We start from the raw sequence: 21,958 nt of genomic DNA, 5'->3' as shown, positions 1-21,958 counted from the left end.
CTCATCCTCCTCCTATTTCTGCACTCACTCTCACCTCCATCGCCGTCGATCTAATTCCGGCAAAACAAGTCATCTCTGGCCAAACAACGCTCAACGATCTAATTGGATTCGCTTCTTAGTTAATTTCTTTTATTTGTATTACTTAAATTTTTTAGCGAAACCATGCACAGGCCAATTACAAAACTACAGCGTCCTTTCCTGGGAGGAGTTCTGTCATGCGCTCTATCTCACGTGAAGGTCACGATCCAATTGTGTGGGACTATTGCTATGGACACAATTTGACTTGCGTTTTACGCGAGTGAGAATGCGGCCCCGAGAACAAACATAAAGTTCCGGCCAATAAGGCCATAACAGTAGAGAATCTTTGTACATCTGCTTGAAACCCCGTGTATAGTTAGTTTAATTAACAGAGATGTGTAAAAATAAATAAGAACAAGGGAAAAAAAAAAAAAAAACAGAGCCAAACATATGATATTAGACATGACTGTAATATTGTTTGAAAAATGTTTACAGAAAATAGGAAAAAATAATTTATATTGGATTGATGGTCTGAAATTATTTTTCTTCACTCTCCTCCATTTTTTTTTTTTGGGACATATTTCAACTCTAAAACTTCATGTTATTACTCAGAGTCAAACACTTCTATATTTTTATGAATTTTCAATACTAAAAAAGCTTTGTCTAGGAGTTCTCTGCTCGACTACATCCTCCTTAGCTATATTACTCAAACAAACAATCTCTTCCAATTCTGTAGTGTCTAAATCTAACATCTTTACCGCTTCTTGTTCAAGGTCTTCTTGAAGAGCAAAATAATTCAGGCTGACCAGGTCAGTTATATCATTATTCACTTGCACAATTAGTGTGCAACCCCTTTTGCTATTAAATCTCTATCTCATTCGCTAACATTATCATCAATCTAATAAATTTCTTTTTCAAAAACCACTTTCCATTTACCAACAAAATATCAGTTTTTTTTCTTCTTCAACCAGTAACTTCTTTTCAAAAAAAAAAAAAAAAACGTCAATCGTACCAAACACATTTACCTACGGAGTATTATTTATTAAAACTGCAAGCAGAGGAAACAATCAGCCAGAAAATACTTGTTCTTTATATAAATGTACTATCATTAATTATAAATAATTAATACATGTCTTTATCTCAATTTATCAGTTGACAGAGTAATATATGATTTCTATTTTCTACATACATCAGAATTCAGATCTATAATAAATTTGCAGCTGGATGAGCTTTAGGAAAAAACGTAGGTAACGCCAAAAATGGGACCCATACTCCTGTGACCATTCACTTTGAAATTAATCCAGTAATATGGGTGTTTAAAAGCAGCTGCAAAAAGCACCATATCTTTTGAAAAGTCCCAAAGTCCTCATTTCATCTCACGCTCCATACAAGAAAAGGGGACGAAACTAGGAAAAAAGAAAAGAAAAATTTCAGGTTAAACATAGCTGTTTTCATTCCCGCTCCTAATGTTTTTCTTTCTGTCTTGAACACTTCCTAGATAACAGAGTTACTATAGAATAAAGTGCATCAAGAAAGAAAAAAGATACGGTGAGGGGATAAAGCTCATTTGGCACATTCTTGGAGTTAGAGTTCATAATGGTAATGAACATGGCTTCAACTCTAGTAATGTCGAATGTGTTGGTGATGCTGTTAGCATTATTGGGTTCATGGGTTTCCTGTGGATTAGCTACTGTGTTATACGACCGTAATGCTATCATTGTTAATGGCCAAAGAAAAATTCTTATTTCTGGATCCATTCACTATCCAAGAAGCACTCCTGAGGTATATTTATGTGAAATGCACTTCCTTAGTTTAATTTTTTTCAAGATTCTCATATGGGAAATTTTCCCTCTTTATGAACTTTAATAAAATTCTCTATGGTTATTCTGGTGTTCCTTTTTTATTTTTTTTTATTGGTAATGCACAGATGTGGCCGGATCTTATTCAGAAGGCTAAAGAAGGAGGAGTTGATGTGATTCAGACCTATGTTTTCTGGAATGGACATGAGCCTGAACAAGGCAAAGTGAGTAAAAGTAAAAACCTTTAGTGATAGTTTTCAAGATTTACTGATATTCAATATATATTGTGAGTAGAAGTTGAGAACTTTGTTGATAATTTTCATAAATTTACTGATATTCAATATATTATGAGTAAAAGTTGAGAACTTTGCTGATATTTTTCAAGATTTACTGATATTATTCAATATATTGTGAGTAGAAGTTGAGAACTTTGGTGATTCATATCTTGTGAGTAAAAAGCTGAGAACTTTGATGATAATTTTCATAAATTTACTGATATTCAATTGTTTACTGTTCTTTTGTCTTTCTTTTTACAGTATTACTTTGAAGAGAGGTATGATCTAGTGAAGTTCATTAAGACAGTGCATCAAGCAGGACTTTATGTGCATCTCAGGGTTGGGCCTTATGCCTGTGCTGAATGGAATTTTGGGTATTTCTCAAACTTTTACTACGATACCCATTTTGGCATAACGTTAAGTTCTTGATTTGTTTTACCTGTTTCAATTTGTAGGGGTTTTCCTGTTTGGTTGAAGTATGTTCCAGGTATCAGTTTCAGAACAGATAATGAGCCTTTCAAGGTTTGATAACAGAAAAACAAAAATTCTTTATGGCATTACTTATTTTATACTCATATTACTTTGATGGTAAGGTTTCTAATTTTGGCTGTAATTCTTTTTCTTGCTAATAAAGGCTGCAATGCAAAAGTTCACTACCAAGATTGTTAATATGATGAAAGCAGAAAGACTGTACGAATCTCAGGGTGGCCCTATAATACTATCCCAGGTAATTTATATGTTCTTAATTCCAGTACAAAAGCTAGTATGTTTTTTTTTTTCTTCCCCTACAGCTAAATGAGAGATAAATTGATGAACGTATAATTCTTTTTTCTTTCTTTGGTAAATTATTTGACAGATTGAGAATGAATACGGGCCAATTGAGAAGAGACTAGGTGAAGCAGGTAAATCTTACTCAGAGTGGGCAGCAAAAATGGCATTGGATTTTGGTACAGGTGTACCATGGGTCATGTGCAAGCAAGATGATGCTCCAGATCCTGTCGTAAGTTTGGTCAATATAGCAGCTCATTATTTTGCTTTTTCTTGTTGTCGTTTTTGATTATTTCTATACAGTTTTTGTCCATCCTAAATTTATAGGTTGCTTTAATTCCAGCACATGGGGTGTCTTTTTGTTTAAATAAAAAATAATGCCTGTTCTCCTGTGTTTTTATCAAATTTCAATGATATTTTTCACTTTTTGAATCACCGACTTGAGACCATGTTAGTTTGTCTTCTAGGAAAATAATATGAACACACACCTACCCTAACAGAGTCTGCTTAGATATTTTTAGTATATAATTTCTACTTTATTTACAGTGTAAAAATGTTTAGCTAGTAAAACATTCTACACTAATTTGTTTTCTTATTTTTATATTAGTGATATAACTTTTGTTCTGCAGTTAATTAGTAGATAAAAAATGAATAAACAAGGGTGAGGCAGGGCAAAAACTTGTACTTTTATGTGAATTCAGACATCTAAATATTAAATTTTTTCAATATAACTTTATACATTTTAGAAATGTTTATAAGAAAGTACTCTAAATCACAACATTTTAAATTAAAAAAAAAAATCTTGAAAAGATCACGGTCAAAGAAAATTTGTTTCATTTTCCAAATATTAACAGTGTCATTCTTTTTGTTAAGTTAGTACTATTTCTAACAGTGTATCTCTTTCCTCTCTATTAGATAAATACTTGCAACGGTTTCTACTGTGACTACTTCTCACCAAATAAGGCTTATAAACCCAAGATATGGACTGAAGCCTGGACTGCCTGGTAAATTTGCAAAAACATCTTTAAGAAGCAATAAATGATCAGTTTATTATTTTACATCTCAGCTACAGTCGATGGTGGAGTAATTGTTTTTATTTAATAATTTTTGCAGGTTCACTGAATTTGGAGGTCCAATTCCTTATCGTCCTGTTGAGGACTTGGCATTTGGGGTTGCTAATTTTATACAGAAGGGGGGCTCGTTCATCAATTACTACATGGTACATTAAGTGTTCTCTTATTTATTTAATTTTCAAGAGTTATTATTGCTTCTGAATTAAATGACATTGTTTTATGATGCTTATTTCTTTCTTGGCGCAGTATCATGGAGGAACAAACTTTGGGAGAACTGCTGGTGGCCCATTTATTGCAACTAGTTATGATTATGATGCACCCCTTGATGAATTTGGTATGCACTTGTCCTTTAAATTTGAGTATGGACTATATCTCTTCATTCAAGGAGGATGATAAGCATTAAAATGGACTATATATCTTCATTTGAGTTTAGCCAACGTGAAGTTTTTTTTCCCTTTTAATCTTTAGGATTATTACGGCAACCTAAGTGGGGTCATCTGAAAGATTTGCATAGAGCAATCAAGCTTTGTGAACCAGCTTTAGTATCTGGTGATCCAACTGTGACATCCCTTGGAAACTTTCAAGAGGTAAGATTTGTTTCAGTTCTGGAACAGTCCAACGTGCACGACTAAATCTGAAGTGAGACTAACTGCACTTTCTTCTGCAGGCCCATGTTTTTAGGTCGAAATCTGGGACGTGTTCTGCATTCCTTGCAAACTACAACCAACATTCTTTTGCTACTGTGGCCTTTGCGAACAAGCATTATAACTTGCCACCCTGGTCTATCAGCATTCTACCCGACTGCAAGAACACTGTATATAATACTGCAAGGGTGAGAACTTGACTTTCTCCATTAAGTATTTATGCTGTTTGATGCATAACAATGAAATTGCATCTCAAAGTCTAAATAAACATTAATAACTTATGAAAAAGAGAATGCCTTACCTCATACCAAACTGCAACTGACGGCTCTCTTCATTCCATGTGAAGGTTGGTGCTCAAAGTGCTCTGATGAAGATGACTCCAGTAAATAGAGGATTTTCTTGGCAGTCATACAATGACGAGCCAGCATCTTACGAAGACAATACTTTCACGGTTGTTGGGTTACTGGAGCAGCTAAATACTACAAGAGACGTGTCTGATTATTTGTGGTATATGACTGAGTAAGTGCTTTTGACACTTATTGATTGCTGCTTCGCATGTAAAAAGCAGGAAAATTAATAACAGTTTAATTACTTAGCTTCCACACAAGTTTATGATCTCAATTATGTCTATCTTCAGTGTCAAGATTGATCCAAGTGAAGGGTTCTTGAGTAGCGGAAAATGGCCTTGGCTTAGGGTCTCTTCAGCTGGTCCTGCTTTGCATGTTTTCGTGAATGGTCAATTAGCAGGTACATCAGATCATCGTTTGTTTTTCATGTGCTGATCCTTCAAATAATATCTTTTGAGGAAATACGAGAACTGAGGAAACAGTATTACATTTCTGTTTGCTTTATGTCAATTAAAAAAAAAAAAGTTCTTTAAACTTGAGAACCGTTTGGTGTCATCAGGAACCCCCAAGCGACTAAATTATTATGTGATTAGAAATATGTCTCGGTTCATTTTTTTTTTCTTTTTTTGCAGGAACTGAGTATGGAAGTTTAAAAAGCCAGAAAATTACTTTCAATAAAGCAGTAAATCTGAGAGCTGGTGTAAACAAGATTTCTCTGCTAAGCATCGCTGTTGGTCTTCCGGTTTGTCCTCTCCCATCTTTCTTCTCTTTCTCTATTGTCGTCCATATGACTGTGTATATCCTCATAGGCAGTTGCGTGGCTCTAAAGACTGCATGCACATAGAACTAATATTTGCAGTCACACTTTGGTACTTCGAATACACATGTTCACTTGGCTTGCTTTTTTACTTGTGCTTGAGAGCAGAATATTGGCCCACATTTTGAGACATGGAATACTGGTGTTCTTGGGCCAGTTTCACTCAGTGGTCTTGACGAAGGGAAAAGAGATTTAGCATGGCAGAAATGGTCTTACAAGGTTTGTCTTTTTGAAATGTTCGACAGAAAATTTGGTTTCTTTGACTACCAGTTTATTTGACCTTTTACCTTCTTGACCAGGTTGGTCTAAAAGGAGAAGCCTTGAATCTTCATTCGCTCAGTGGAAGCTCATCCGTTGAGTGGGTTGAGGGCTCTTTGGTGACTCAAAGACAGCCACTCACATGGTTCAAGGTGCTTAACTAATATCTATGCTTTCTTCATTAATGAATATTTAGTTACGTTCAGTTCAGTGCATTAGAGTAAGCTTTATGGTAAAGTGTTTTACTTTACCATAACAAATTTCACCTCAAGCACTTCAAATTTCTAGCCCTTCAGAGGTTCTAAAAGCGCATTAAATCCTTGTGGTGTGTTTCCAGACCACCTTCAATGCTCCAGCGGGAAATGAACCTTTGGCTTTAGATATGAATACCATGGGCAAAGGTCAAATGTGGATAAACGGACAAAGCCTTGGACGTTACTGGCCTGGATACAAAGCATCTGGTACTTGTGGTGCCTGTAACTATGCAGGCTTCTTTAGTGAGAAAAAGTGCTTAAGTAACTGTGGAGAGGCCTCACAGAGATGGTAAGTAATGAAAAACCTTGCGGAATTTTCTTCTGATATAACAAGAAGCTCGTATTAACTGAGAATCCTGATTCAGGTATCACGTGCCACGTTCTTGGCTTCATCCTACTGGAAACTTGTTAGTTGTATTTGAGGAATGGGGAGGAGATCCCAACGCAATCTCTTTGGTCAAGAGAGAATTAGCAAGTGCCTGTGCTGATATAAATGAATGGCAACCACAGTTGGTGAATTTTAAGCTGCAAGCATCTGGGGACGTTGACAAACCGCTCAGGCCTAAAGCGCACCTCAATTGCGCTCCTGGTCAAAAGATCACTTCAATCAAATTTGCAAGCTTTGGAACACCAGAGGGGGTCTGTGGAAGCTTCAGGGAAGGAAGCTGCCATGCCCACCACTCGTATGATGCCTTTGAAAAGGTATTTAAAACTTGCTCGTGATATTGCCTCCATATTTCTAGTAGAATAACTTGGTGAGACTTAATGGTATATATCCCAGTTTTTCATAGAAAATAAGCTCCTTTTGCATTAAACCCTTGGACTTAATCACGCCAATTCTGTTAAGAATCATTCTGACCTGTTTTCTCTGATTTATTTAAGCAGAAACCATTGGCGGATAATTTTTCTGACTGAACTAATTGCAGTCCTTTTTGTGTGTTCTATTATTTGCAGTATTGCATTGGGCAAGAGTCGTGCACAGTACCTATGACACCAGAAATGTTTGGCGGTGATCCATGTCCAGGTGTTATGAAGAAACTCGCAGTTGAAGCTCTCTGCAGTTGATGATACTGAGGATAAACAAACAAGGAAGGTTTTCAGCTAGTATTATTGTACACGATTGCAGTATTTAAGTAGTATTTTTTCTAATTATTTTTTAGGAAGCTACTACACATCTAAGAATCGCCACAATCATTCTTTGGCTTCACCGTGGGTGAAGTTGTACAGATATGCAACACACCCTTTTGGGCATAGTTCACATCAATTGGAAAAGAAACTGGGGAAAGATTCTGTATATTATGCTAGTGACTGTAACAATGTTGTTCGCCTGTAACTGTGAAATAAGAGTTTGAGGAGTTGGTTAAAGTGCACATCTACATGATTCCTGATGAGATCCCGTGCTGTGTGCAAATATTATTAGTGGTAGAATCTATTAGTCTTTCTGTGAGGAACTTCGACATTGTAATATCTACATAAGAAGCAATCAGTCATTGCTTTGCACTTTATAGAAATGTTTGTATGACATTGCAATAACATCGAGCTCTTGTTAAGATGTTTTCTCAAACTTGTACTTCAAAATGTGCTGCCTGATATATACTGGATGTTGCATCTGCATGCTGAGTTCATTATTAAAAGCTCGATCACACTTAGAATCGCTTCAGCATATTTGCATTCATTAAACGAAAGGGGCTACTCCAAATAAGGAAATGAACAAGTTTGATCCACAATGAAGCAGTGCCAAAGGTGGTTATCATTAGTTGTCTGTTGGCCTGTCGTTAGGGGTGTACATGGATCGGGTTGGTTCGGGTTTTTTAAAGACCAAACCAAACAATTGCATCGGGTTTTTAAATCTATAAACCAAACCAAACCAACAAAAGTCGGGTTTTTCAACCTCGGGTTTTTTCCGGTGAAGTCTTCATAGTAAACATATAATTTGTACTTCAAATATTTTTTTAGTCCTAGTAAAATACGACTATCTAATTAAGATATTTTTTAAGAAAATAACACAAAATGTGAGATGAGAGATGACATTGTACCAAAATATGCAACAAAAAAAGTAATGAAATTGCATAAAATAAAATGATCTTAATCTAAAAGTACCAAGTCATTTTTTTAGTAGTAAGTCATATCTAAAAGTACTAAGTCATAATATAATAAGTACATTTAAATTATAAGGCATATAGAAAATGATCATAACTAAAAGTACTAAGTCATGCTAAAATAAGTATTAATTACATGACTAAATATTAAAGAAAAAATAAAATTAAGTTATGTATTTTCACATTCTAAACCAATATAAAACTAAAAAATAGATATCCAACATTATTGTCATTCCTAGTGTTAGAATTGAATTTCTTTTGTTAGCATTAGTATTGATTTGATTTTTGTTGAGTTTTATTTGACTTACTACTATGTGTGGGCTATAAAACTTATTGGACCATTCAAAATTCTAATTCCAAGTGAAATAATATTTTAAAAGACAAAAAACTATGAAAAAGTTTAAGAAATATTTATAAATTACATTATAAATAAATATTTTTATCTATAAAATATTTTTGAAATTTAAAAAATGTAATGTCGGGTTGATTTGATTCGGTTTGACTTTTTTTTAGTTAAAATCAAACCAAACCAATAGTGGTCGGTTTTTCTTTTTAAAACCAAACCAGGTCAAACCAAATCACTAGTCGAATTTTTTCTCGATTTGATTCAGATTATCGATTTTGTGCGATTTGTCGATTTCCTTTTTACACCCTACATGTTGCTATAGTTTGCTCATGGCAAAGTGGTAACAACCTTCTTCTCTTTTTCCCCTTTTCATGATAAATGACAGGCTTATTAAGAAAAGTAAATACCAGAAGAAGATTTGGTTGACAGCAAAAGGTGCATTTGTCATGGAAACAAGGCATGAATGGCTGACAAAAAAGTAGCTAATATATTTCTTGTATATTTCTAACATTAGTTGGTGTGTCAAATCCCATTTATTTTAATTGTTGATTTGATATCTTGCTTAACCTTTTTGTTTCTCACCTAACCATTATGAGTCGGCACCCAGCCCATACATTTGAAGATCTATGGATTCTTATCCCAAATTTCTGGCATTTAATCTGCAAACATATCAATTGGCAGACTGCTTGTTTACTAGAGACTTCCCAATTTTACAGAATTCATTTATAACAAATAATTACTCCATAAAGCTTAAAGAACCTCAAGTTTGTCCATTTGATCTCTTGTAACAAGTTCTGGTATATATTCCACTCGTCCATATATAAAGAGACTTCTACGTCCAAAAAGCTACAAGCTCTCACAAATTCATGGATCAAACATCATAAGATTTCAAGACTAACAAAATTTATCAAAATTCCACCGAATTGTAGAGCTAGAACGTACAATCAAGAATGCAGGGAAACTGTTTTAACGAAAACTATGATGACAAGATACAACTAAGCCTATTGCTAGTACCAGAAAACTGATTGGTCCATGGTAGCCTGGGAACTCCCTCTCTTTAGCCTTTTCCTATGGAACACACAACATTTCTACCTTTTACCAAGTCTCGGCACATAAGAACCTAGATCATTTTCTCTATGATAACAAACAAATCAATTAGCCTCCCTTTTCATCAGTCGATCTTCACAGATGAGTAGATCTTCCTAACAAACCAGAAGGAAGCATAGAATCCGATTGTCCCCGTAACCACGAAGAAGGCATATGATGCAATCAACATATAGCCGAAATACAAGATCCCTGAAACAAACTTTGTGATTTCCAACTTGGTGAAAAAATAGAAGGCAGAATAGAGAAAGAGGTACAAAGCAGAGGATCCAGCAGTCAGATAAGCTCTCCACCACCAATGATAGTCTTCACTGCACAACTGGAAGTAACAGAGCACAACGGATATCTCCGCACACGTGATTATCAAGATCAGGAAAACGATGAAAAGGAAGCCAAAGATGTAGTAGTACTGGTTCAGCCATATGGAGGTCAAGATGAAGAACAGTTCAATGAAAACAGCTCCAAATGGGAGAATACCCCCAATAAGTATAGAAAAAGACGGTTTCATGTACCATGCCTGCTCTGGTATTTGCCTTGGGATTTTATTTGTCTTAACAGGGTCTTCAATGGCTGGCTTTTTATATCCAAGGTAGCTACCAACAAACACTAAGGGCACCGAGATTCCAAACCATAAGCACACAAGAGCAAACATGGTTCCAAATGGCACCGCTCCAGAAGATCGCTCTTCCCAGATGAGAGCATTCAATACGAAGAAGATAACAAAAAGTATACCAGGGAACATGAAAGCAGTTTTCAAGGTAATCCTTTTCCACTCTGTTCCCTTGAACATCTTGTACAGACGTGCAGAAGTATACCCAGCCAACAAGCCCATGAAAACCCATAACAGAACCATGGCGGTCATTAGTCCACCGCGGTTGGAAGGTGACAAGAAACCCAGCAGAGCAAAGATCATTGTGACTAGTGTCATTGCAAGTATTTGAACTCCAGTCCCAACATAAACACACAGTAATCCAGAATTGATTGGAGGACGGAAAACATCTCCATGGACAAGCTTCCATCCTGTTTCTTCTTGAGCTTCATCTTGTGTTTCCAATTGATTATAGTTCGCAATATCTCTGTACAAAGTTCTCATCATGATCATGGCAACCATTCCAGACAGGAAGAGGACAATCATAAGAGAATTTATGATGGAAAACCAGTGAATCTGATCATCATTCATGAGAAGGTATGTATCCCAACGAGAAGCCCACTTCACATTGCTTTCCTGGAGACAAATAGATAAAAGCGAATATGATATCCACAATAAATGAAGAATATCTTAAAGACCAAAGCAGGAAGAATAAGGATTCAATAAGAGAATACCTTGAAAGAAACGTCATATGTGAATACAACCTCCTTATCTGTATCCACTTCCTGGGGAGCAGCGCTACCTTGTATCAAATTTTTTGTATTCTCATTGCACGTTGACACTTGAGGGTTCTTGTCATTCCATTCCTTGTATTCGTGATTAATGCTGTTGATAAAATTATTAGAAGAGAACAGATAGGCTAGAGCTACAATTCCCCGCCCCTTTGGGTGAGAGGAGTTAAAACAAATACACAAGTCATAGGTGTTAAGCATCTAAACCTGTTTGGAGTGACTTCAAACCCAACAATACGAGCAGTATCAGTTTCAGGATCCTTGTGGTACATGACTCGAAAGCTTAAGTGGTTGTTTATAAAATATTTCTCCTCTTTGCTCTGGCAGAAGCAAGTAGAACACATAAACATTTATATTAATCTGAGAGGATTATAAGCTATCAGTATCTGACAAGTCAGAAACAGCACTAACCCCGGCATAATTCCCCTTGAACCCAACACGGAAACCATGCTCATACGTAGTTGACAGAACTCCATCCCGCCTTTGTCTAAGAACAGCGACAGGAAGGTTATCCAAAATCCTGCAACACCATGAGATTCAATATTAAATTTCATTTCGTGCAAAAAAAAATGAGCAGAACTACCATGCATGGCAGGAGTGAACCAAATATAAAGCAAACAAATCCTACATATTAACTCTGTATTCATCATCAATCTTTTCCTTGAAGTTCTTTGCAGATTCAGCATCAAGTTTTTGCCGACACACCACTTGGCATGACTGCTCTTGTCTCATTTGGAACTGTGAACGGATGAACAAAATATAGATCCACTCAGCTAGTGCACACATAAATACATATAACCATCATCAGACTATAAGGGCATATAATCCTTACAGTATAAACTGAATTCTCTATGCGGTCTCCTCGAAGAACCTCTCCCAAATTCTCTGCACTATTCAAAACTTTAGTAGGTTTGCAGTACTTCAAGTAGTAATAGTCATAGGGAAGTTGTGTCTTAGTAGATGACAGCTTGTTCACTTTTACTTCAAGTGGATCACCCTGTTAGAGAAGAAGAGGGACATAGCAAAGAAAGCACTGTTAGAAACAACTACACTATGGAGTTGCTAAGGAATACAATCTTTTAATAAGGGGACAATCAAAAGTAACAGATATAAACATATATAGCAAAATGTAACACTCAGACACGGATTCATTCAACTGATTCTCTTTCCTAAAGGATTCTATAGGATCCAGCAACTAGTCCAAAGTCTTAAATGGAAAGATAAAACTCGAAGTCGTAACGACTACAAGCCCAGCATTGCTGCATCGGTCCAAAGACGTTCTGCTTAACCCAACAGACAAACATCTGGTGACTTCAAGTAAAACAAACTCAACTGGAAAAGCAACACTTGCAGTGATCTATTAAATAGGAAGACTCTTTCATGGTTTCTTTCTCTTTAAAGAAGGTTTTCGAGCTTTATCTCAATTTGTTACTATTAGTAGGCGTTTGGCCATAGAAACCAAATATTTTCAAGTTGTATTTGGAATTTTCACGGCCAAATGCTGATTTTCAAATAAAGTGAAAAAAAAAATTCAGGAAAAAAAAAAAGTGAATAATTCTCATGGCCAAACCCCTCCATTCTTTTAGGAACAGAGAGAGTACTATAATTTCTCTACTGAGTCTACCTCAGTTGACTAAGTTAGAATAAGTCTATCAACAAAGATAGAGAAAAATCACATCCATCAAGCAAGTCAAAACATTTTCACAGATACTAAACAAAGCAGACATTTTATTTACCCCAAACACCAGATCAAACAGGTTACAGAAATCCACTTCCATAAAACCATAGATCCAATCATTTATCAGTCACAAAGACCCAGAATTAAAACATACTTAAAATTAATCAAGAAACGATTAACCCTATTACTATTTGATCCTATCTAGATATAAATACCATTTAGAAAAAAGATTAACAAAACAAAGAAATGAGTCAAAGTTTAGAGTGTACAGACAGAACTGTCTTGATCCAATCATTTAACGGAAGACTTCACAAAGACCCAGAATTGAAATATGCTTAAATTAATCAAGAAACTATTACCCATATAAGTATTTGATCCAAAAGATCCTATCTTGATATAAATACCATTTAGAAAAAAAAAAAAAAAAAAAAGAAAGAAAAGAGTAAAAGTTTTAGAGTGTACAGTTTGAAAATCTCGTGGAGCAACACCAGGGAGATAGAAGGAATTGGTTGACGAGATGAAGAAGAGAAGAGAGATGCATATGGCGGTGACCCGGCTGGATAATCGGCGACCCATTTTCAAGTCGGGTCTTTTTTTTTCTGCAGAGAGAGAGAGAGCAAAAAGGTTGAAGAGTGAGCGTAGTTTGAGACGAAGTTCCGTATATAGTGCAGAAGGAATTACTATTTCCAAATTCCCTTTCTCATATTTCCACCTCTTTAATCTTCTCTTCTTTTGAAATATTTGGTAGAAGTTTGGAGAAAATATTTGAAGTTAAAGCTGATATTTGATAGTTCTCATTTTCTTTTTAAAATAACAAAAATTCTTGCATTTGCTAGACAAATAATTTAAGCAAAAATTGGAAAAGTCATTTTTAGTTTGTACAAAAAGTTTTCCTTGAAAAAAATAAGTGGATTAGTTTTTATGGAAACAAATGAAAGAAAAAATTGCTAGCAAAAGTCTTACCCCTATGTAAATATTTGAGCCAAATGCCACTTAAAAAGATTTTTGTGATTAGTGAAACCTAAGTAGAGTCAAGAGTGATTGTGTAATTTTATTTTTTTATTATTGTTGGTATATTCTTTTTAATAAATATTTTGACCAGTCCTTGAATCAAGACACTTATATAGTTTAAGAATCTTTTAAGTTAGTAATGGAATTTAGGGATAAAAGGATATATTTTTATAAAAGATTTCATAATATCTCTTTATTAATATCGCAATAAAAACAACGTAATATCTCTATAAAAGACATTTTTATCAGATTGTCACATACTTTACATAGTTATACACTACCTAATTTGATTGCATAAATAACAAAACTGATAGTATTACAGTCATATTTTTCAGATTGTCTTTAGTTTCGCTTCCCTTGAAAGGGAGAGACATTTAATTAAACAATATACAAAAATCATTTATTTTCCCCATTCTATTTATATTGTCAAACAAACTAAACGTGAAAATTTATACCTAAGTTCCCGTACCCATCCCGAACAATCAGTCAAGTAATCTTCTATATCTATATCTATATATAATATAAAGATAGGCATAGATAATCCTATGTGGCACCTCTCTATGGCCTCCATTGACATTTATCTTTTTTCTCATTTTTTAAACATTTTTCCTATTATAATTCCTATTTTTGGATTTGTTAATTCAAAAGATACTTTTTAAATTAAATTACTTAAACTTTTCCTCTTCCTCTATAATTACTTATCTGTTTATGTGAAATAGTGGATAGGAAAAGCTTGAAACGGTAGAATATGATCTTGCACATTTATAATACCTCTTAATTCTCATTAAAAATATTAGTCTAGCTTCCCTTTAAATTTATTCACACCTAGCCAAACATCTTTAAGCTTTGCCTATCCCTTCGTTTTTCTATTCGTTTATTGCTTTTGCTTCAAACCTATATATTCCCTTTACACATGTAATTTTGCTTCGGATATTTTGTAAAAATTCTTACATGTACTCAAATTCTTCCTTCACTTTTCTTTATTTTAATATTCAAAATAATTAGACAAAAGCAGAGTGTGCATTAACAGTTTAGTTCGGCTTGATTTGACTATTTGAGCGCGGAGGAAGTTGATTGTTTAACTTGATGATCATATCCGGCAAACATGTTGAGTGCAAATTCTACGCAGTTTTTTTCTCAAAATTGGGTGTTGAAGTTGAGTATTATTCGTAGTTATTAGATTCAATAGGCAAGATTTTCTCTTCATATAGTGATTGTTAGTTTTGCTTGTGGTTTCAGACAATGTATTAGCTAACAAGTGACAAAATAAACAACAATATCTTCAAATGTTGAAAGTATAAATAAAATATTTTTGTATATCGTATTATGATTTTGGGAAAAAACTTCTACCATTCGTTTATTGTCTTCTGTTATTATTTGGCCGTCCATGATACCAGATAGTTTTTGCGCATTTCATGTGTGCTTCAGGTTTATGTATCCTTAATTTAAAGTGAAAGCTTTATTTGGATTTTTTTTCTCTCCTGATGGCTTTGAGCTACTTGGTTAGACAAAAAACATTTGTTAATACATCTGTAAGATGTTGGAAATTAGGATGTCCAAGTCAACTTCCAAATGGGAATTCAAACCAGTTTCTATACCATTGTTGTTACTTTTAATATTCAGCTTTTTAATTTGCTCAAAACATAAATATGCAAGTGATGTTTTGATTTTTGGTTTAATTTTTTAAAACTTAAGATTCACAAAATACACGTGAATAAAATTATCAACTCTATATATTTAGATTATTACCTTTTGAAAGAAAAATTAAGATAACTTTAGTGTTCATAAAATATATATTATATTTTTTTTATATTAGATTATCAGGAAAATATTAAACCATAAATTTGATAAGATTTTTATAACCCCGCGGAGCGTGGATGGATTCACTAGCATATATATTAAAACTGAGAATAACCAATTCTATGTGGCATCTCTCTATGAGCATCAAATGTACTTATCTTTTATCTCTTTTTTGTTTTGATATTTTTCCATTTTTTATCATTTTTCTTTTTTTGCTTCAGACTATTTTTTTTAATCATTAACTATATTTAAAAGCCCAAGACAATAGCGAATAAAAAATTATAGTAATAAATTATATAAATGAAGAGGCATAGCATGAGCCTACGAAATGAATAAATTGTAAACTCCAATTAACTCTCTGATTCATATTTCACCCCACGTAAAAGCAATAATTAGTGAAAAACGTTTTGCTTGCAATAAAACCTAAAGTCGTTTCTTTCCCCCAAGTCAACTCAGTGCTCACTTTCGTGTACAATTTATTGGGCTAAAAGGAAATCGTAGCCGCTCTTTTGCTCCCATTCGCATGAAGGTTTTGTAAGTACAACGATTTAATGTGTACTAATTCTTGATATTAATATAATTACACTATCAACTCATTCTTCTACCTATTTCTACACTATCTTTTGCACTATATATAGATTGTAAGTGAGTTTCTTGCATCGTAACTTGCTTACTCCATTTTTTTTTATTGAATTTTAAGAATGTTATATTTTTGGTTCAAGAGCTGAATACTAATGGGGATAATTTGATGATCTTGGTTAGGATTTGTAGGTTGTGGGATGCTATTACTATCAAGAGAAATGGAGAGAATAAGTTTGGATATGATATTTATTGACGAAAAAGATACCTTAGTACATACTTCTTATATTTTTATATAGTAGCTTTTTTTGTTAGAGCCTGTTTGGATGGGCTTATGCTTATAAGGTGTTTGCAGCTTATAAGCTAAAAAAAATAAGTTGGGTTAGTCTAACTTATTAGCTGCTTTAGATAAGCTAAGTCAAATGAGTTCAATTATTTTTTTTGAGCTTATTTTAAGCACAAAATGACTTTAAGCTGGCCAGTCAAACACTCACAAAAGCTGAAAACAGCTCATAAGCAACTTATAAGTCAATCCAAACGGGCTCTTACTTTTAGATATATCTATGTGCTTTTTAGATTTTTTTCGTGTCCAAAGCAAATAATTGTTTAGAAAGCATACAAAATAGTATTGATGTTAGTGAAATTAATTGTACTGACAAAATATTAGTAATGGACACGATATAAGGAATGGTAGAACTACTTCTCATCTCTCTCTCTGATAGTTTTGAAGATTGATTTTTTCGTTTAGACTCTGTTCTTTTGGAAAAGACAAGGATAAATTACAAAGGAAGAGACATGGAGTAGTTGGTACATAGGATGGAAGTAATAATTCATTGTGCCGGCTTTCTTAATTATCCATCCCCTTTTCAAACTTTGATTCTCTGAACGTATCATATTACGTATTAGGTAAGTAAAGAAAGATTGGTAGGTTTTGAATGTTTAGTTTCTTTGAGCTATGGAATTGTATTATCTTTTTCTACATGTTTTGCTCCAAAGCAATATCACATTTTTATTGTTTATAAAAGTCTGTTTAATTTGGGAAAATTGTAAATTTTGTAAGGATTTGATCAGATCACGCAAGGAGTATCGTATTTGTTGAATTATATTTTTATATGTTTTTTTCATCTAAATGTTTATGTATAGTCAAAAATCAAAATGAATTACAAAGTTTTGTGTGTGTTTGTGGGAATTAACAATATTTTTGTGAAAAGTTAGGAGGGAGGAGGTCAATGGAACTTGAAGGCAACAATAATTTCGTTTAAGAAGGATTGTATATTACTACCACCGTTCCACTGTCTTTAGCCTTTTCCGATATGTTACTGATGAGATGATAATAGTATTTATGATCTTAACAAAAATAGTTGTGATTCGATTTATCAAAGTCTAATTATTAAATAGTTGCAATCTTTTGATGTTCTATTCGAGAGTTAGTGAAGTATGCGAATAAATTTTAAAATTAGTAATATTGTGAGTTTTGAAGTTAACATGAGATATTATTTATATTTGTATACCATGAATGAAAATTATATCTCTTTTGTCTCGTTATGTTACAACAAGATTATACATTAAATTCACTATTTTTTTCATGACCGCGCGAAGTGCGAGAAAGTTGACTAGTAATAGAGTGGTCCTAACATTTGTTTTTTACATTACAAGCATACAATGCGGGAACGAAGAAAGAAAAGTAAAGAGAATTCATAAAATTCGTTTACCCGTGTATTAACATAATACTCCCTCCGGTCCAAAATAATTGAGGATGTAGCCTCTGAGGGTCATTTGGTAGCTAGTTTGGAGGTGAGTTATGCTGGTTAGGAGGTAAGTTATTCATGTATAAAATTAATACGGTGTTTGGTTTGCAATTTAGAATCTCGCATAACTAATACATGTATAAGTATGAAGGAATCTATGTATTATTTTATGCAGGGCAAACGGTGGAATAGTTAATACATAAATAATTAATACATGAATAACTAAATCCGGCATAACTAATACCTGCATAAATAATACATAGATTCCCTCATAACTAATCCATGTATGTATTACTAATTCCTGCATAACTCTAACACGCTACCAAACGACCCCTAAAAGTTGGTCCAAAATAATTGAGGTTTTTTAGTCTATCAAGAAGATATTTCATTCTTTTTCCAAATTTATCCTTGACACTTTCTTAATTCGATGAACAAATTTAATGCATGTGCCAAATTTAATGCATGTTATAGTTTCAAAGCCCACCTCTTAAATTTTAGAAGTAAGTAATTATTTAATCCATGTGCCAAATCTAAAATCTCAATTATTTTACACCGGAGGAAATATAATACTTCCTCCGGATAAAAAAAAAGAGTCCACTTAGATTTTTTTTCTTGGATAAAAAAAAGAGTCCACTTAGCAAATCAAGAAAGAATTAAACTTATTTTTTCATATTTGCCCCTATTAAGTGTTATATGATCAAATCTCAATGCTTATTTAATTAGGGTAGTTTAGTCAAATTACCTATTTTTGTCTAGGAGTTAGTATTTTCTTAAGGGGTGTGCAAATGACTAAGTGAACTCTTTTTTTGATCCGGAGGGAGTACTTATTATTGTCATTATTACTCTCACTAATACTCCTAATATTCTCTTACATTTTTGGTTGCAAAATTACAATTATTACTAGACTTTTTTGCATGTCTTTTTAATACTTCTCTGACTTTATATCTTGTTCTTTCAGATAAAAGTGATGAATGTTGTTCAACTCACCTCAATGATGGTGATGGCGTTATCAATGTTGCTGGACTTGAGAACTTCATGAGGGAAGTTAAACTGGCAGAATGTAGTCTTTCATATGCTGTAGATCCATTATGGGCCCACAAAGTAGTGGTATGAACTATTTCTTGGAACTGAATGCTTATTATCCATTTTACTCTTTGAAATCTAGTGACTTCAATGTAACTTGGAAATGCTGATCCTTAGTGAAAAAAAAGTCAAAAGCATCCTTCAGCTGATTCAGATCTTTCTGATGTTCTATTAGACTCCTCTATCAGGATACCTCTCAGCTCTACCGACTATGAATCAGTTTGACTCACTCAGTTATTAAAGTATTCTTTTGGAATTGATGCTATTCCATAAATGCCAGTTTTGACAAAATTTAACTGTGATTATGACAGGGAAGAGCACGCTGTTAAATCATCTTTTCTTTACCAACTTCAGCGAGATGGATGCTTAGAAGGAAAGGTAAGTCTTCACGAGTTACGTTATTATGCTAATATTCTGATGTTCTACTGAAGTGACCTGAAAGGATTTATTTCTTTTCAGGTCACAAACCACAAAAGGTATTTGGATGGCTCGATGTGCTGGGATTGAGCCTTGTACCCTTGATATGGACTTAGGGGGCACTGATGGAGGAGAACGAGGAGAGGTGTGGTTGTAAATGCTTTGTACATGATTGTAGCTCCATTACATGGTTTCAACTTTTAATGTAATTCTTATGACCAGGCATACATTAGGTACTTTCAAGGCATGTCACCCATGTTGTGCTGTATGATGCATTTGTATCCATTGTTACCGCTAATATGAACCAGCTTTTTGTTACTAATTAAAAAGGATGCATCCAATTATTTGCTTGATCCTTATTGAACTTGTTGTCCTGTATTTCCTTTAGAATTTAATGGGTCCGACTCCTTGAGCTATGAAGACAAATATCCAATACTTAGTAACTTCCTCTTTGCCATTGTCTCGGACAATGCTCCTGAATATAATGTTGGAAAAGTTATAATAATTGGCTTGTTTATGAGATATTTTATTTCGCTTCTTGTGTTCTCTGAGTCAGTGTAGTCATGTCCATCTTCAATCATGTATATGGAAGTGATATAGCCACCAAACTCCAGCCACCAATGTTCGTTGAAGGCTCCCTGCCATGGGAATAAACTCGTACAACTGGCAAAACCTTAATTAGAATCATCTAGTGAAGAAGTGCAATGTAATAGCGACTATTTGTCGAGCCATAAAGTTATGGATGGCAATGGGTCAAGGGCAGGGCTGGGGTGGGGAAAAGGCTAAGGGCAGGGTGGGTCAACACTTATTCTTTTAACAAAGTGTGTGGCCCTTTTCAATATCCTTTGTTGTATGCTTTTCATTTGAACTGCCCTGACCATGGAATTATTTTGGCTTTCCCTCTTTTTGATCTAAAGCACTTCTTCTGTTTGAGATCTAATCAAAAAGAAGAAATGGGGAAAAGACATTGCTGCATCACCTGCTGATGTTAAGGCTTCCCAGGAAGTGTTCATTTACACTTCTTCTTCTAAGATCTTGCTGAACTTCTAGTTAATGATGTGACTAAGACTTGAAGTTTAAATGACCGATGCTATGCAGGGAATAAATATTGAGCTCAGTCTTTAAAATTTGACTACTAGTTGCTGTTTGGAGATGCTGTTATTGTTCAAGCAAATTGGGACTCCTCTAGTGTAAGGAATAAGCTCAAGCGTGATATAGATGCTCATATTGCTGAAGTTACAACCCTCTACGGGGTATCAAGTTTGAAAACCAGTGTGTTTTAATCATTATAGTACCTATCAAAAAGTAAAGTTCATTTAATCCTTTGGTAGTGCTTTCCTGTTGCGTTTTGGCATCCCAATAATTTGTCATTCGCCTATCCCTTGATCAATAGAGGGGGGAAAATGTTTGGATTCCCTCTTTCTTTGGCTTTTGTCACCCACTTGCAGCTGAGAGCTGGATTGCTGCTGGAACATTCATGAAATAAATTGAATTTTTGATTGCTTTTAAAAGTCATAGATGATAACAAGCAACTGTGAGAACTACTTTTAGATTTAACTTTTCTTTTTAATCTAATTACGCTATCTTTTTCAGACAAAATTGACTGAGGCATTAGCTGGACCTGTTGAGGCTCTTTCAGATGGAGCTGGTGGAGATACATGGCCAGCAATAAGAAAGCTGCTTCAGCGTGAGACTGCAGTCTCTGGTTTCGCTACTGCACTTTCTGGTTTCTAAATGGATGAACAAGCTAGTGATAATATGGTTTCAAGATTGAAGGATTATACACAGGGAGTGGTTGAAGCAAAGGCAAAGGAAGAAGCTGGAAGGGTTTTGATTCGTATGAAGGATAGGTACTGATATGAGTTGTTCTATTCTCCTTTTCTGTGACACGATAGTTGGAATATGAAGAAGGGTTACTGACCTGAGAATAATTGACTGGTTTTCAACAATATTTAGCCACAATTCTGATTCAATACCACGAGTCTGTACCGGAAAGGAAGATATCCGAGCAATTACCAGAACTGCTAGATCAGCTGTATGTCGTCAGACTGAATTAAGCTTCCTCATTTGATTTGAATTTTACATTTCAGTCTGTGTTTACTCCTTCTAATGTTCTCCCAGAGTCTGAAGATCCTGCCAGTTATGGCTGCAATTCGTTTGGAAGATGAAGGTGATAGTATGGAGAAGACACCAGCCCTTACCCTTGTGGATGGAAGATCAAGCACTTCCACCACAGAGAGCTCCACATCAGTTGATCCTCTAGCTTCTAGCACTTGGAATGAGGTAAATTATTTAATAGATTATACTGTTGTCGTAGAAGTTATTTAGAAGCAGAAACAGTAACCAAAGGAAGAGATTAGGGGGGGGGGGGGGGGGTTGATTCCGGAAACTTTGGACACCCGACTAGACGTCATAAAATGTGAATGTTTTGGTTGGAATTTTCCCAGTCATGCGTATGAA

General features: G+C 34.5%; 2 protein-coding genes and 1 pseudogene across 2 annotated transcripts; 2 read left to right on the top strand and 1 right to left on the bottom strand.

The window, feature by feature from the left end:
* The first annotated feature begins 1,361 nt into the window (after nt 1-1,361).
* Nucleotides 1,362-7,803, top strand: LOC132645665 (beta-galactosidase-like). The gene is made up of 19 exons (XM_060362781.1): nt 1,362-1,800; nt 1,946-2,041; nt 2,354-2,466; nt 2,548-2,614; nt 2,727-2,819; nt 2,949-3,092; nt 3,776-3,864; nt 3,974-4,079; nt 4,180-4,267; nt 4,402-4,520; nt 4,601-4,765; nt 4,924-5,096; nt 5,215-5,324; nt 5,557-5,666; nt 5,850-5,960; nt 6,041-6,151; nt 6,337-6,542; nt 6,619-6,955; nt 7,208-7,803. Exons 1-19 carry the CDS (start codon nt 1,615-1,617, stop codon nt 7,316-7,318), a joined length of 2,535 nt encoding a protein of 844 aa, XP_060218764.1. The 5' UTR covers nt 1,362-1,614; the 3' UTR covers nt 7,319-7,803.
* Nucleotides 7,804-9,561: 1,758 nt separating this feature from the next.
* On the bottom strand, nt 9,562-13,520 carry LOC132645657 (transmembrane 9 superfamily member 7). The gene is made up of 7 exons (XM_060362769.1): nt 13,323-13,520; nt 12,015-12,179; nt 11,811-11,920; nt 11,594-11,702; nt 11,390-11,502; nt 11,126-11,276; nt 9,562-11,027 (listed from the first exon to the last, which is right to left on the bottom strand). The coding sequence occupies exons 1-7, from the start codon at nt 13,434-13,436 to the stop codon at nt 9,870-9,872; spliced, it is 1,920 nt and encodes a 639-aa protein (XP_060218752.1). The 5' UTR covers nt 13,437-13,520; the 3' UTR covers nt 9,562-9,869.
* Nucleotides 13,521-18,425: 4,905 nt separating this feature from the next.
* On the top strand, nt 18,426-21,234 carry LOC132616681 (protein ROOT HAIR DEFECTIVE 3-like; annotated as a pseudogene).
* Nucleotides 21,235-21,958: the final 724 nt, after the last annotated feature.

This window comes from Lycium barbarum, chromosome 1 (assembly GCF_019175385.1).
Source record: "Lycium barbarum isolate Lr01 chromosome 1, ASM1917538v2, whole genome shotgun sequence".
NCBI classification, from domain to species: domain Eukaryota; kingdom Viridiplantae; phylum Streptophyta; class Magnoliopsida; order Solanales; family Solanaceae; genus Lycium; species Lycium barbarum.
Note: the sequence above shows the minus strand (reverse complement) of the source record. Positions and strands in the feature narration are given on the sequence as shown.